The sequence below is a fragment of the Seriola dumerili genome, unplaced genomic scaffold (genome assembly GCF_002260705.1).
Source record: "Seriola dumerili isolate Sdu_G_001 unplaced genomic scaffold, Sdu_1.0 BDQW01000002.1, whole genome shotgun sequence".
NCBI classification, from domain to species: Eukaryota; Metazoa; Chordata; class Actinopteri; order Carangiformes; family Carangidae; genus Seriola; species Seriola dumerili.
The window spans coordinates 104,539-117,979 of record NW_019174257.1 but is presented as its reverse complement, the minus strand read 5'-3'; the positions used below and the strand labels follow the sequence as shown (position 1 = coordinate 117,979).

General features: G+C 39.6%; 1 protein-coding gene across 1 annotated transcript in view; it reads left to right on the top strand.

Moving 5' to 3' along the window:
• agbl4 (ATP/GTP binding protein like 4) overlaps positions 1 to 13,441 on the top strand; it is a 269,553-nt gene that overhangs the window by 172,940 nt on the left and 83,172 nt on the right. The window contains exon 6 of the mRNA XM_022737892.1: positions 952 to 991. Within this exon, the coding sequence (XP_022593613.1) occupies positions 952 to 991 (40 nt within the window). The remainder of the gene's footprint in view (positions 1 to 951; positions 992 to 13,441) is intronic.

The following is a 13,441-nucleotide window of genomic DNA, read 5'->3' as shown; positions in this document are numbered from 1 at the left end:
CAGACCTTTCCTAAGGATGTGAAGATCTTCTCTCCTGAGGGACTGATAGATGAGGAGGGCTGGGGTGTTGAATTTCTCTTTTCCCTTTTTTTCTTCTCCTTCCCATTTAGACATCCTCGTCCTTACTTCTATTCCATCATTCTACCTATTTACTCTCAGCTACTGTATATACCTTACCCTGCCCAGTGCTTCAACAGTTCCATTAAGTGTTGTGTGTGCGTGTGTGTGCGTGTGTGTGTGTGTGTGTGTGTCTGTGTGTCTGTGTGTCTGTAAGGGCATGTGTGTAAAAAGGCAGCAGGTTAAAGAGAGGGGTAGCCAGCTAGCACCTCCTCTAGACTCACTCTCAGCTGCTGGAGACATCAAGTGTAAAATTGCACACTCTTTCAAACACACTCCATCAAAACCCACGAGGACACACACACACACACACACACACACACACACACACACAGAGAGCGAGAGAGTGTATTGGGGAAACTGCTTGAAAATTGGTTGTTGAACTAGCTCAAGATTTAACCTTAACAGAAGTACAGCATTGTCAAGTTATTTGGAAGACATATCAAACTATATAAACAATATAAAGTTGCAAAAAATTGCAATTTCAAATAAACAAATAAATAAATGAATGAATAAAACTGTAAGTTGTTATCATTGTGGTTACAGCTGTCTGTCAGTAGTCATACAGTGCAGTTGCAGCACAGAAAAACCCACAGTACATTTTAAAATGACTCAAAACTAAACTTCTATAAATAATGTCCTGATGAAAATGTAACTAACTACCATCAAGCTAGTCAAAAAGGTAAACTACTACTATCATTACTGTGCAAACTAAACCAGTACGTGATATGTGAGATAGATTAATAGACTTAAGGGTGCACAATAATTAGAGTGATATTGAGAATTGACCATTGATGATCATTTTATGACATTTCTTCTCTCTTTTTCTTCCAGCAACAACGGCAACTAGACCTGTTAACCATCACCAACTCTGGTAAGTCCCTGAGATCTTATGACTTCGCTGACCCACAGTCCACCTCTCTACTTTAATACTCCTCCACCGCCACTCACATAAAACTGTGCTGTGATGCTTCCATTGGAGGCTCAGTATCAGTGTACTTTCCATGTTTTCTAATTTGGCTCGATATTGATTGGACAGAAACATGTCAGTATGGCACCCAAGCATTTTCCTCTAACCCAATCCTAAATGCTGAACGTTTTACATGCTGTTTTCTGGATGCTGATTTCCTACACAAACACATAACTGCACAGTTGGGTAGTGGGGCAAGCAAAGATAAAATGGTGCTTGTACTGTGGAAAATAGAACTATTGCGGATTTGATGGTTGCTGGAGTACGTGTTAAATGATGATGTGTTATGGTGTGATGTGTTAAATGTATAAAAAATAAAACAGGATAACAGGGAGCTCATGAATTCAGTTGTAGTCATAGGAAGTCATAAGGGTAAGCACTGTCACAATACTTTTATAAAAAACAAAAACACCAGTGTTTGTAACATTTTTGTGAGTATGACTCATGCTACTTGTTGATATTTTGCACTATATTTACCTTTACTATTAACTTTAGTTGGTATTTTTATTCATGGTTGTCAGTCATCAGCACCATTTAATATGTTTGTTGTCTTATTATAGCAGTGTCTTATTAACATGTGTGAGCCTTTGTGCGACACGTGTTCACAGTCTGTGTGTTGTCACCTGTGCTGTGTGTATGTCTATGTGACTGACTCTGTGCAGTATGTACATATATATATACACACACACACATATGCATATGGAAGGTTAAATATAACTAAAGTTTGTGCAGAGTACTTTGAATTGTATTCAGTATGCACCTCAAACTCATAACATGTAGTAGTTGGAAACGCATATGGTGCTCAAAGTTTGACTTGATGTGAAAACGTGTCAGAAAGTAGTTGCACTGTTAGAAATTTATTCCAGTGTCTTAGAGAGGCAGCTGTGAGAACGAGGGATCCACTGAGATGAAGAGCAAGGAGAAATTCGAAAAACTGGGGAGGAGAAACAGATGGGGACGGCGAGGAGGATACAGAGACCCATATGTCTAAAGTATCTGGATGATCTAATATGCTTTGATTAGAATAATGCATATGTGAGGCTCATGGAGACCGGGGTTAATTTAGCAGGTTTACATTGCAGCTGTTCCTCAGGCCCTAGGCAGAGGCAAAGACTCGCCCCTGGCCTTCACAGTTTGACAGAGGGCAACCAGAGAGAGAAAAAAAAGGGAGAGGATGTGAGGAAGATTATATACAAACACGTTCTACTGCCAAGTGAGGGGGGAAAAGGAGGAAGGATTTTATTTTCATAAAATTCTGTGTGTATCAAACAACTGATGCAACTAATGTGACACCAGAGCGTTTGCTTACAGTTTCTGCGCTCTTGATCTAGAGATGTGATATATCAAAGTAAAATGGAGGTTCACCAGTAGGGTAGGTTACTAGGTAACTAGTACTGTATGAATGTGTCCTCTCATCTTCTCAAAGGAGTCCTGAACTTTCTATAGATTTGTTGCCAAACTTTGTCAATTTATTTTCACTTTATTCTGGTTGGGTATGGCTCAATAGGACTTAGAACTTCAAGTTGATATGGATGACTGACAGTACTCTTTCATTCACAAGTCAACACTTCATACACTCTGGGTGAAAACATTACTGGCTGTGCTATTACAGCTCTTTGTCCCTCATACTTGATGTTGCACAAGAAATGCTGGTAAATTTCTTACAAACTATCCACCAAACTCAAGTTCTGAATAGATTTGAGGCAACAAATAGTCAGACTGAGTTTTGGAATCAGGCACACAGAGGACAGTCACAAAAACTCTGTTTCTTTTGTTAAAGCAGCTGCCTCTTTAGAGGTCTGTGTAGTGCCTCATTTTAAGTTTAATCTGGGAGAAAATAAAAATGAAAATTGAAATCTCACACAACAAAATGAGAAAAAATTAAGAGAACTGGGTGTTGTGCAAAGCCACTGTACCCTCCAAGGTTATTTTATTTTGTCCACTCTTTTTTGTTGGCTAGCCAATATGCAGCATCAAACTGTAGCACTCCACGGTCTCGTAAGAGAAGTAAAATAGCACAACTACAGAGGAAAGTCTGATCTATTACTACAAAGTTTTACTTTGAGCTGTCCTGTTAACAGTCACAGACATCCCATTGAATTAATCTTAGAATAGCTGAAACCTGAAGTTTTTTATGACATTGCATCTGTCTCTTTGGATAAGCTTACAGTCGTGGACGCTATACAACTATCCTCCTTTAGGGCTTATAGTTTGCACCCATGGAGGCCATAGATAGACTGAAATAGCTTTCCATTATTTCTCAGTGAAGGGTTTCTTCCTTTGACCAGTATAGAGCTCAGTGTGCTGTGTAAATTATTGCAGGTCATTATTCAGGCTGTTGTTACGTGTGGCCTTGAAGGGAAGTCTATTATATTCTTAAGTTGGCAGACATATTTTATTCTGCCCTGCTGCTTATTACTATTCACAGTAGGTGAGTGGACATGCACACACACACACACTGAACATGGTGAAGGTTATTATGATGGCTGTATGAAGAGCAGGTGAGGCTTTCAGATGAATGACTTTGATAGGGAAACACAGGCAGGACACCCTCTCCTTCTCTCTGCAGATTAAAGGAGTTTCCGCTCCTTCGCTCCCTTTCTCCTTGTCACCCTCCCAACTGCCTCCCTCTCTGTTGTTGGCACTTCTTCCTCTACTCATTTGAGCAACACCCGTTATCTGCTGTTATTTATTAGTGATCTTATTTTATCACATTGCCTTTGTCCTCTTGTTTCTCCTGCCCTTTTCTGTTGCATTATCCCCTCCTTCGTTTCGTCTTCATAGCATGGACAGCAGGGGGAATCAATGGGTGTGAACAAACTAATAGGCTCAAGTGGCTTCATAACGTGCTGCGTGTCAGAGAGAGAGAGAGAGATTTGATGAGGATTCTGCCCCTGCTGCTCTGTTGGTCTCTGTTTCTAATGACATTCATTAGCTGCTCTGAAGAATGATTCACCCTTACACATGTATTCACACACATGCACATACTTTACAGATCTGATGTATATGTATATACACATCGGAGAAAAACAGACAAAAAACGCAGTACGTCTTTATTCTCTCTCTTTCTTATTTCACACACATGCACACTCACTCCCACACACAGACCCACTCAAACCTCACTCGGCCCTCTTTAATTGGACACTTGAGCAGCGCACGGCTGCATCTGGCTCCTGTTGAACACAGCCTGACATTTCAGACTGCTGACCTTTCCAGCCCCGCCACAACTAAATAATGATTAGTCCTGGCAACTGTTCCACCACAGCAGCAGCCAGGTACACACACATGCACACGAGCACAAACACACGCACACACACACACACACACACACAGGTGCAAACAGCACAAAACAGAACAACAAAAAACACCTACATTGAAGGCTTTGTCTTTTCACAGTGAGAAAATGGGGTGCAGACATTGATTTGAGAGGCCATTGTCATTCTTTTGGCTTATCGATTAGGTTGTCCTTTTCCATATCTGCAGTCAGCACCCAATAATGTGTTGTTCCAAATTAACTCTGCTTGCCTCTGTTTAGTTTCTCCTTTCCCCTTTATGCGCTCTCAGCATTACAGTGGAAAAAAGGTCAATCATATTCATGAGATCTGGGCAGATTTGAGAGGATGGTTGTGTGTCAGTGTGTGCGTACTTGTGCACACGCTTTTAGGTTTGTGCACAGACGTGTGCAGCATGTGTGTATGTGTGTGCGTCTGAAGCAATGAAGCAGCGTGGAGATAATAGGCAGTTCTCAGATCTCTCCTCTCACTTTCTTCTTTTTCACTCTATCACTTTTCTCTTTGTATCTCCATTTCCCTGCTGTTTCTGTCAGAGCAGAATAGAAATGTTATTCATTAGAGAATCTCTTTCTACAGTTATTCTATGTCTTTCCTGCTTTGCTCTCTCCAGACAAAATCACTGTACATATCTCTGAGGTCAGAGGTTAGGTTTTTGCACAGCCAGCTGCTCATATTCAAAAGCCGTGTCTGAATCTTTCATTCTACACATATTGTGATTTTGTGGAAATTGAAGTAAGTAAATTCAACATAATAAAGGCATGAGATTATGAACAGCATGGACAAAATTATGAGGTATGGGGCGATGGTCCCTACATGATGAAAACTGTAATTATTTTACTCTTATTGTTTCCATGGAAACAACCAGGTCAGGGCATATTTTTCTAAACAAAATCACAGACATCAAAGCAGGAGCAACATCAACTCACATCAACAAGTTTCAATTTATAGTTATATTTTTGTAAAAAGGGTCATGATCTTTTTTGAAGAAGTACAGATGCACAAACAATCCAGACACAGCTACATTGCACGATCGTAAATAGCTTCCCAAATCACCATTCTTTGCTACCAGTGTGTATCAGATAACATAGCCTACAAAAATGAATTTGCAAGTTTTTTGCTGGTAGTTTTACTGACACATCACAGTAACTGATGTACCCAATTCTAGCAGTGAGTGATGAAATAAATGCAATTAATTTGAAGGAAGGTACAGAAGCTAGAATCCCTCACCATGCAGCAAATGTGTTTACCAGCTACAGTGTAGTACAGCTACAAATCCAGGTAATCAGCCATTATTTAGAGTTGAAATGACTTTATATTCTTTAAATAGACTAATGAATAAAACTGTGAAATTTCAAACCTACTGTATTTCACATTTTAACCCGTACAATAGACTTGAAAATTAGCTTTGCAGGATTGCACTTACATTTGCTTAAATTCCACTTGCCAGGAGGAGCAGCAGTTAATAAAACAAACACGCCATTAGGAAAATAAGGAGCTGTAGAAATTGGTTCAGCTGTTGTTCGCCAGTTATTGCAAAATAAAAAAAACTCAGTCATGGGCAACAACCTTGTTGTCTGCCTACCAAACTTATTATGGTCAACTAAAACAAGCCAAGCACAAGCCCTCATAAACTGAAATAAAAACAAAAAGTAAACTTTGTGGGGAAGGAAACTGTAACTGAAGTAAAACCTTTATTGCTTGTAAAGCTAAAAGGAAGTACAATTTTTAGTTCTCATTTTTTATGATCGGGGAGAATCGGGGAGAAAGTTTTCGACTCCCATGAGCCATTGCTTTCTCTCCTACAAAATACCAGCATGTAGTGTCTCAACATTTACATAACATGTCAGAAAACAGCAGAATAACTCGAGGATTACTTCTAACTAAATTGTCTGCAGTGTGAACGTGGGGTCAACAGAGTTTTCTCTAATTTACACAATGCACCAGCCTGGCTTTCTCTCAGACATTTAATAGCTTCCATTTCTTCAGATGAAAGTGTCTGGGCAGTCATCCAAACAATATAGTGATATATCATGTATTTATGTCTTTGTTGTGGTGATGCTGTTGTTTTGAATATGATGTATTTCTCTTGGCCCTTTTGCAGATTGCACTCATGGAGTGCTGTTGTGGTATTGGTATAGTAAGAGTTTCCCTCCTGCCTCTAAATCCTATGAAACACTTGCTTCATGAAACACAGGGCGATTGTTTAAACTCTTTGTGCTGGTACCATTTCTATTTTACTTTGAAGAAAACACATTTTCTGTCAGAACATTAATCTTTCTTTTTCTTTTTTTTTTATTCTTGCAGAGAAATGAAAGTTAACCCCCTTGTGTGTACCAATTTCCTTTTTGTTCAGCTGTGCAGACTTTAATCAGTCGATCTTTATCTGCCGGACCAGTCCCCCTTTGAGTTAAGTTGGAACATAAGAAACCTGCATTCATTCATTAAGCTCTCATTTCCTCACTCATTTACTCACATCTTTTTATAACCACACATCTTAGAGTTAAGGAACAAAGATCTAGCCAACAAAGTTTTTGTGTCTTATGCACCTTTTAGCCATGCTTACTGAATTTCTCTGAAATGCTAATGATGACCTTATCTCTCCTTTAAAATATGGAAAAGTGTTTAAATTTCATTTTCTTTTCCAATTGGTAACACTGCAGCAGGAGTCTGCTGCAAAGAAAATAGCCAGTGGCAGCAATATGTCTACAGTATGTACAGCAAACAGAGAAGAAGGCATTGCCTTTGGAGCTCTCATGCTGTCCTTAATACTTCAAGCAAGTGTACGCTATTCTTGCACATTCTTTCAGGCTTGTAGTCTCCACACTGAGAAAAGTCCCTTTTGCAGACTGCAGGCCAGGAGACTGTGTTTCTATACAGCCTGGGTTAACCCATGGAAGGTGGAAAGACAGCTCTGATACAACCTGAATGCAACCTCCTGCTCCCTATCTAGGCCTGTGGTACATACCTGAGCTGATAGAAATTTCTGGGTGGCTCAGGGACTGCAAGGTTGACTGGCTTTCACGCTGTAGGTCTGCAGAGATTTGTTTTCAGTGGAACACCTTAAGAGAGGGAGGGAGGGAATGCAGAGGACAGTGAGAAAACAGAGAAGAACATTATTTATAAAAAAAAAAATACTATCAGGCTTCTGTGTAAATGAGCAGCTGTGAAAACAACACTTCCTATTATTGCCCTAATTATATCCTTTCTCTATGAATTTGCATATTTTATCTCGCTCCTCTTCATTATGGGGGACTATGCTTCCATTTTGATGTGGTTAAAAAAACACATAAAACAAACAAAGAAGGAGATGAAGGATGGAAGGGAGCAACGGAGAGGGGTGCGCTGGCCGCCTCATATTGAGTATTTTCCAGTTGATTTTGTTGAAGGGTTCTCAGCAGCGTAGCTAAATAAGCAGCAGCATGCTAATGAATGGAGAACGAGTGTGATAATTTACCAGACAAAGAATGGAGGACTGTGAGAGATTGGAGCCTGAAGGGGGGGTGGGGGTGGGGGTAGAGGGTGGTAAGGAACAATGCAATATTGAAAATATTTTGAAAATATTTATCATCAAACAATTATTTAAAACCTGTCTCTCGCCTATATGCCTGAAGGTTCTTTTTTTTTGTCCTGCCCATATTACTAATGCTTAGAGTAAATATTCCCTGTGTCACAAATTCGGTAATTTCACGCACTGTACACACAGTCAACCATGTGTTTCATGTTTCTGCATGCAGAAAGGGAGAGAGAGCGCTAAACTCAGAGGACAGTAAATGACAACAGAAGAAGCGTAGACTCTGTCCTCTTTCTAAAAGGGCGATGTGACGACGGCAGTAAACAGGCTGTGAGCAGGCTGTGGGCTCTGAGATTATTTCTTTGTCACCAGCAGAGCCACCAGTGTTGCTGAGCACTGCTGTGGAGCAAATCCTCCTAGAGAGGACTGATTGGATTTTTGTTCCAGGGAGCCTTTTGTGTTAGCAGCATAGGGACTAGATAATAGAGGTTGATGCCACTCTGTCTCTGTGTTATGGCTGGTGGATTGAGTTTTTCTGTGTGTGTGTGTGTGTGTGTGTGTGTGTGTGTGTGTGTGTGTGTGTGTGTGTGTGTGTGTGTGTGTGTGTGTGTGTGTGTGTGTTCGGTGTGTGGGGCCAGGACACTGCTCTCTTAAACAATCACTATATCAACTGTTATTCACAAACCTATTGCATCCGTTTGCTTAAAGAATGCTAAATATCAGAGCACAGGACGATCTGCAACCAATATGTGATACTAGTTTGCTTGTATGGTTTAAAACAAAATACATTGTTAATATGAAAACTGCCACTCATGCCACTCTTGTTCATAGCAGACTATTCAATGTCACATGCACAGAAACTGCAGTGCAGGTAGTTCTACAGTCTGTTTCATTCAGAGAGACTGACACATGCAGAAATACGATTTAAACTTGTTTATTAGAATTTTAATGAAGTACTTTTTTTATTTATTTAGTGGCAATTTAGAGTTTGCAATTAGCCTAATATGCATGGTAAGGGGAAGGGTGAAGGTGAGGGAGATAGGGGAAAGGTATAGGGTAAGTGAGGGAGGGTGGAGAGAGTGAGGGTGGTAGAGGGGTAATTTGGGGAGGGTAAGATAGAAAGGATAGGGTGAGTGTGGGGGAAGCAAAATGGAGGAGGAGGGACCCAGTGTTTTGCAAGTTCACGGTTCATAAGAGCTGGCTCAAATTCAGTTCACACAGATTAAAATGTTCCATTTTTGAATGGAAAGTTGCTCTGAGCTATTTGCTTTCAGTAGGACTCCTCCTACCCATTCATCCCCAGCTCCCAAATATTGCCATAATATTACTATAGAATCAAGAACATAGATTACTTTTAAAGGTTCTGATTATAAAGCAGGTCTAAGTTCTTTTTAATACTGTGAAAGTAGCAAAGAGCTCAGTCCATGGAGAAATGCTGAGAAACTGTGCCTTAAACAAGCCGTCAGGACTTCTGTAACTTTTGTGATGTCACCCCAAAGCAGTCACCACCCTCAGCCATGCCCCAAGCCTGCCCACCCGGACTCATATATTATTGTATTTATATATTACTATATTTATATCTGATCATCAGAAAAACAGCCAATCAGAAGAGATGCTTCAGAGCTAGAGAGATGTAAAACTACATTGAGATTGTTTTTTTGGTACTTAAAAACACAAATATATCTTCTTATGGATATCAAAAACCTCAATAAAACACAGTAAAAGTGTAAAATATGGGACCTTTTAAAACCTGCAGTAAAGGTATACTGTAGAAGCAACAGAAATGCATGAAACCAAAATAATGCAGCAGTTCAAAAACATAAAGCAGATTACTGGTTGGAACGTGCTGCCCCATTGGTTACATGACAAGTCGCTAGTTGAAAGCTGTGCTATGATTTTGTCGGTATAACAGTTCGTCTTTCTGATGTTTTTTAGTGGTTGGCAAACAGCTTTTTGGGTGCATTACCACCAACTTCAGGTGCATGCCAGATTCATTAGTTGCAAATACATTCAGTTCACTGTTCGCCAAAAACATGTTGAGTGTTTATGCACAACACTGGAGGGAGCTACTGTTGTCCTGCCGTAGCGACAAACACCTTATTTACTTACAACTCTTTCTTCCTCTTCACCCTTCTTTGCCTTTTCTTCTCTAACTTCTCCTCTTTTTGTTTCTTTTTTTCTCCTTCTCCTTCTTTTTTCTGCTCTGACGTCTCTTTCTGTTTCTTTTTCATCCCCTCCTCTTTCTTTTTTATTTATTTTTAATGTCCTCTGCTTTCATTTCTTTCTTTTCTTATTCGGTGTCTCATTATCTTCCTTTTGTTTAATTTCCATTTCTTTTCTCATTTATTCTCTTTTTTCTCGACCTTTGTCTTTCCAATCTTGGTCCTCACCTTCTTCTTGTGAATTCACTGCATTTTTAGACTGAGCCCCTCCAGTTGTTTCTTCACCTCTTTAATTCTTCTCTCTCTCTTCCAGCTTGACTCTTGTCTCTCCTGCCACTTCTTCCTCTCTCGCTCTGTTCTTGAACCTCTCCAAAGCATTATGTCTGCCAACCCCTCATTCAGGAAGTTTTTCAAGTTCCTCTGCTCCTCAGCTGGTTTGTGGTCTGGTTTTGTGAGCCTCTCGTGAGAATTCCTCTTCTTGCAGTGCAGAATTTCATTTTCCCTCTGGTGAGCTGCTCTTTCACTTGTTCACCCTTCTGCTGGTTTTTGTGCTCTGGTGACCTTTGTTAATGGTTTCATGTGCTCTTGGTTCCAGTAATTAAAAGGTCCCATTTCATTTCCATAGACAATGTTAGGTGACTGACAGTAGAAGCCACCTCTATACGTATGGATCTGGCATGAGACTCTCGCTGTGGAATCAATAAAAAGAAAACAACCTGTGTTAGCGCGACATTAAACACTGAACAGAAAAAAGCACCATTGTGGCAATGCGGGAGCATTCACACATTATTTCAAGGTGATTACGCCCTACTGCTAACCTTGTAGTCACAACAGATAAACAACAGATACAAAACAGTATACAGCACTGGTAAATGGCCGCTGAATCAAATTGTATGGTGTTAATGTTGGATTTCATTTGGATGTAAATTGGTTGACAGTGTCTGTATGTCTTTTCATCAAAGTGGAAGATAATATGCTGTAGAATTCATATTCATATCTCCTCTGCGGGAATTAAGTGGAGGCTAAAGTGAACTTTGGCTTTCCACTTGGCTGGTCGTGATTACAGTTTAAAAGTAATTAACTGTAAACATAAAATGTAATATGTACAACCAATAATGGCAGGTTGAACTCAAAATAATGTTTTATAATCTGCACTCTTGAAATTTAATTACCCTCCGTCAAGGAAGTTATGTTTTCACCATGTCCATTTTGGTTTATTTGTTTGTTTCTCTTGTACGCAGGATTATGCAAAAATAGTGAGACAATTTGCACGCAAATTTTTAGTGAAGGGATTGAGCATAGGGCCAAGGGAAGGATAAGGTTAAATTCAGTTTAAGGGGGCAAAGATCTAGTAATTTCGTGTTCAAATTCGACTGTCTTACATTGCAAGACAGGGCATTTTGTCGACACATTTGTCATTTCTCAGAGAGATAATGTTTGGGATATTGATTTAAAAAATCTGACAATTTTTATGGTGTAATCAGCACATTAATCTTGTAATAGTGACCGTTGTCATGAATTCAATGATGAATGCCATTTTTGAATTCACATCACACCTTTCGATTGCTTTGGCTGAGGCGTCAAGGGTATTTTGAACCTTCCGCCTTGAAATGATTGTGAAAACATGAATTTTTTCTGGAAGTTTCCCTTTCTTCAGACTTGCAGATTAACTTGTTAATTTAATGTGGTCTAACCAAACAATATATTTACATGCTCCAGCTTATGCCTGCTAACACAGGCGTGAACTTAAGTTTATGGGCAATTATTATTACTTAACAATTTCACCTACCACTCGCGGTGATTTCTAAAATAGACTGAGAGACCTTTTGTTTGTCATTAAACTAGAGAAGAAACTACTTAAGAACTACTTTATTATAGGATGTTCACGTACGCATTTAATACATTGAATATGGTTTAAAGCAGTTTAAAAGTATAAATATATTATATAATATTAATAATATAACGGGTTTAAACAGAATGATGAAAAACTTAAGTGGTGCTTTTTATAGTCAAATAAATAATAATATCTCTTTTTGCTTATAAATGTCCCTTAATATCCGCTTTATAAATGGAGAAACACATTTTTTTGATGAATTTCAATTTTTGCCCCTAAATTTTCTTCATGTAAATCTAGAATTTTTCAATGTGTGCCTTGTGGAAAATTATGAGCGTCCAGAGACCTGAGGGGTAGGTAATGTTGCCAGGAGACACCATCGCTGCCATGGTCAAGGTCTTATCAGCCCTTTCCTCAGACTGTGCTCAGTTTGCTCTTTCAGATTATGTGTGAAGCATGTGTGCCAAATGGGATGTGTGTTAGTGATGATGAAAAACATTGTAATATTTGACGCCGTAGGTGAAATCTCATTTTTAAGCTCGCTTAAGGCAGCACATTAGTCGTGTACACCCGAGGATCTGTCATATCGGTGACTTCTCAAGGCAGTGGTTGAACCGTCCTACTCAGGTTTCTTGCATTAGTGCCACCTTGGTCATGTGCACAGTCGGTGACGGCTACCTAGAAAGCATACTATTTGCGACCTTTGATGTAGTCGGACATTCTCATATAGGGCAGACTGAGAGTGACGTACTGCAGACGAACCCTGCTGGCATGATGTCTTGCAACCTAATGAACGATACGATGTGTTCCACAGACAACATGCCAAGCCAGTTGAGGAAGCTGACTTTCAACAGAAATGCTCCATATAAGTTCTAATGTATCCCGCAGTGCACATCATGGAAAGTATATGGCTTATTTGGATTAAGAAAGAAAGAAAAGAGTATTGGACAGATAGTTAGTTTTGATAAGAAATATCTAGCACTTGCTGATTATTTGCTGATTATTTGCTGATTAATTGAACGATTTAGGCGATATTGAGCAACAATCTTGTCAGACCTGTGTGGATGTGTTTAAAATGCTGCACCCTGTCTCTCAGTGGCCAGCAGCTCAGTGAGAACAAGGTGGAACTGTTTTTTGTAAACTGTGTTTCTCAGGCCATGGCAGCAAACTGTTTGTGCGTAGATTTCGTTTGACTGTTTTTCTCCTTGACAGGACTAAATTTGAGATAATGACTGTGGTTTCCCCATTGTCCAATCACTGGCATCTGCATGTGGATCGGCAGAGGAGAATGCACGACACCATGAACATACCTGTACTTTTTTACAGGAAAGCAGGAATCTTGGAAGTGTTTGCTGCCTGGCTGAGGAATATGGGTTAATGAGATATTGCGCTTTCATTTCTTTTTTCATGCAAGTGAGGCATTGTCAAGTTGGCAGGTAGATGTGAAATTAAGCCAACATGAAGTGGAACATATTGCAAGCTATTATTGTGTTTTTATACAGATTTTGAATAGTTTTGGTCCGCAAAAAAAAAAAATTACTTGTTTTTTGTCAG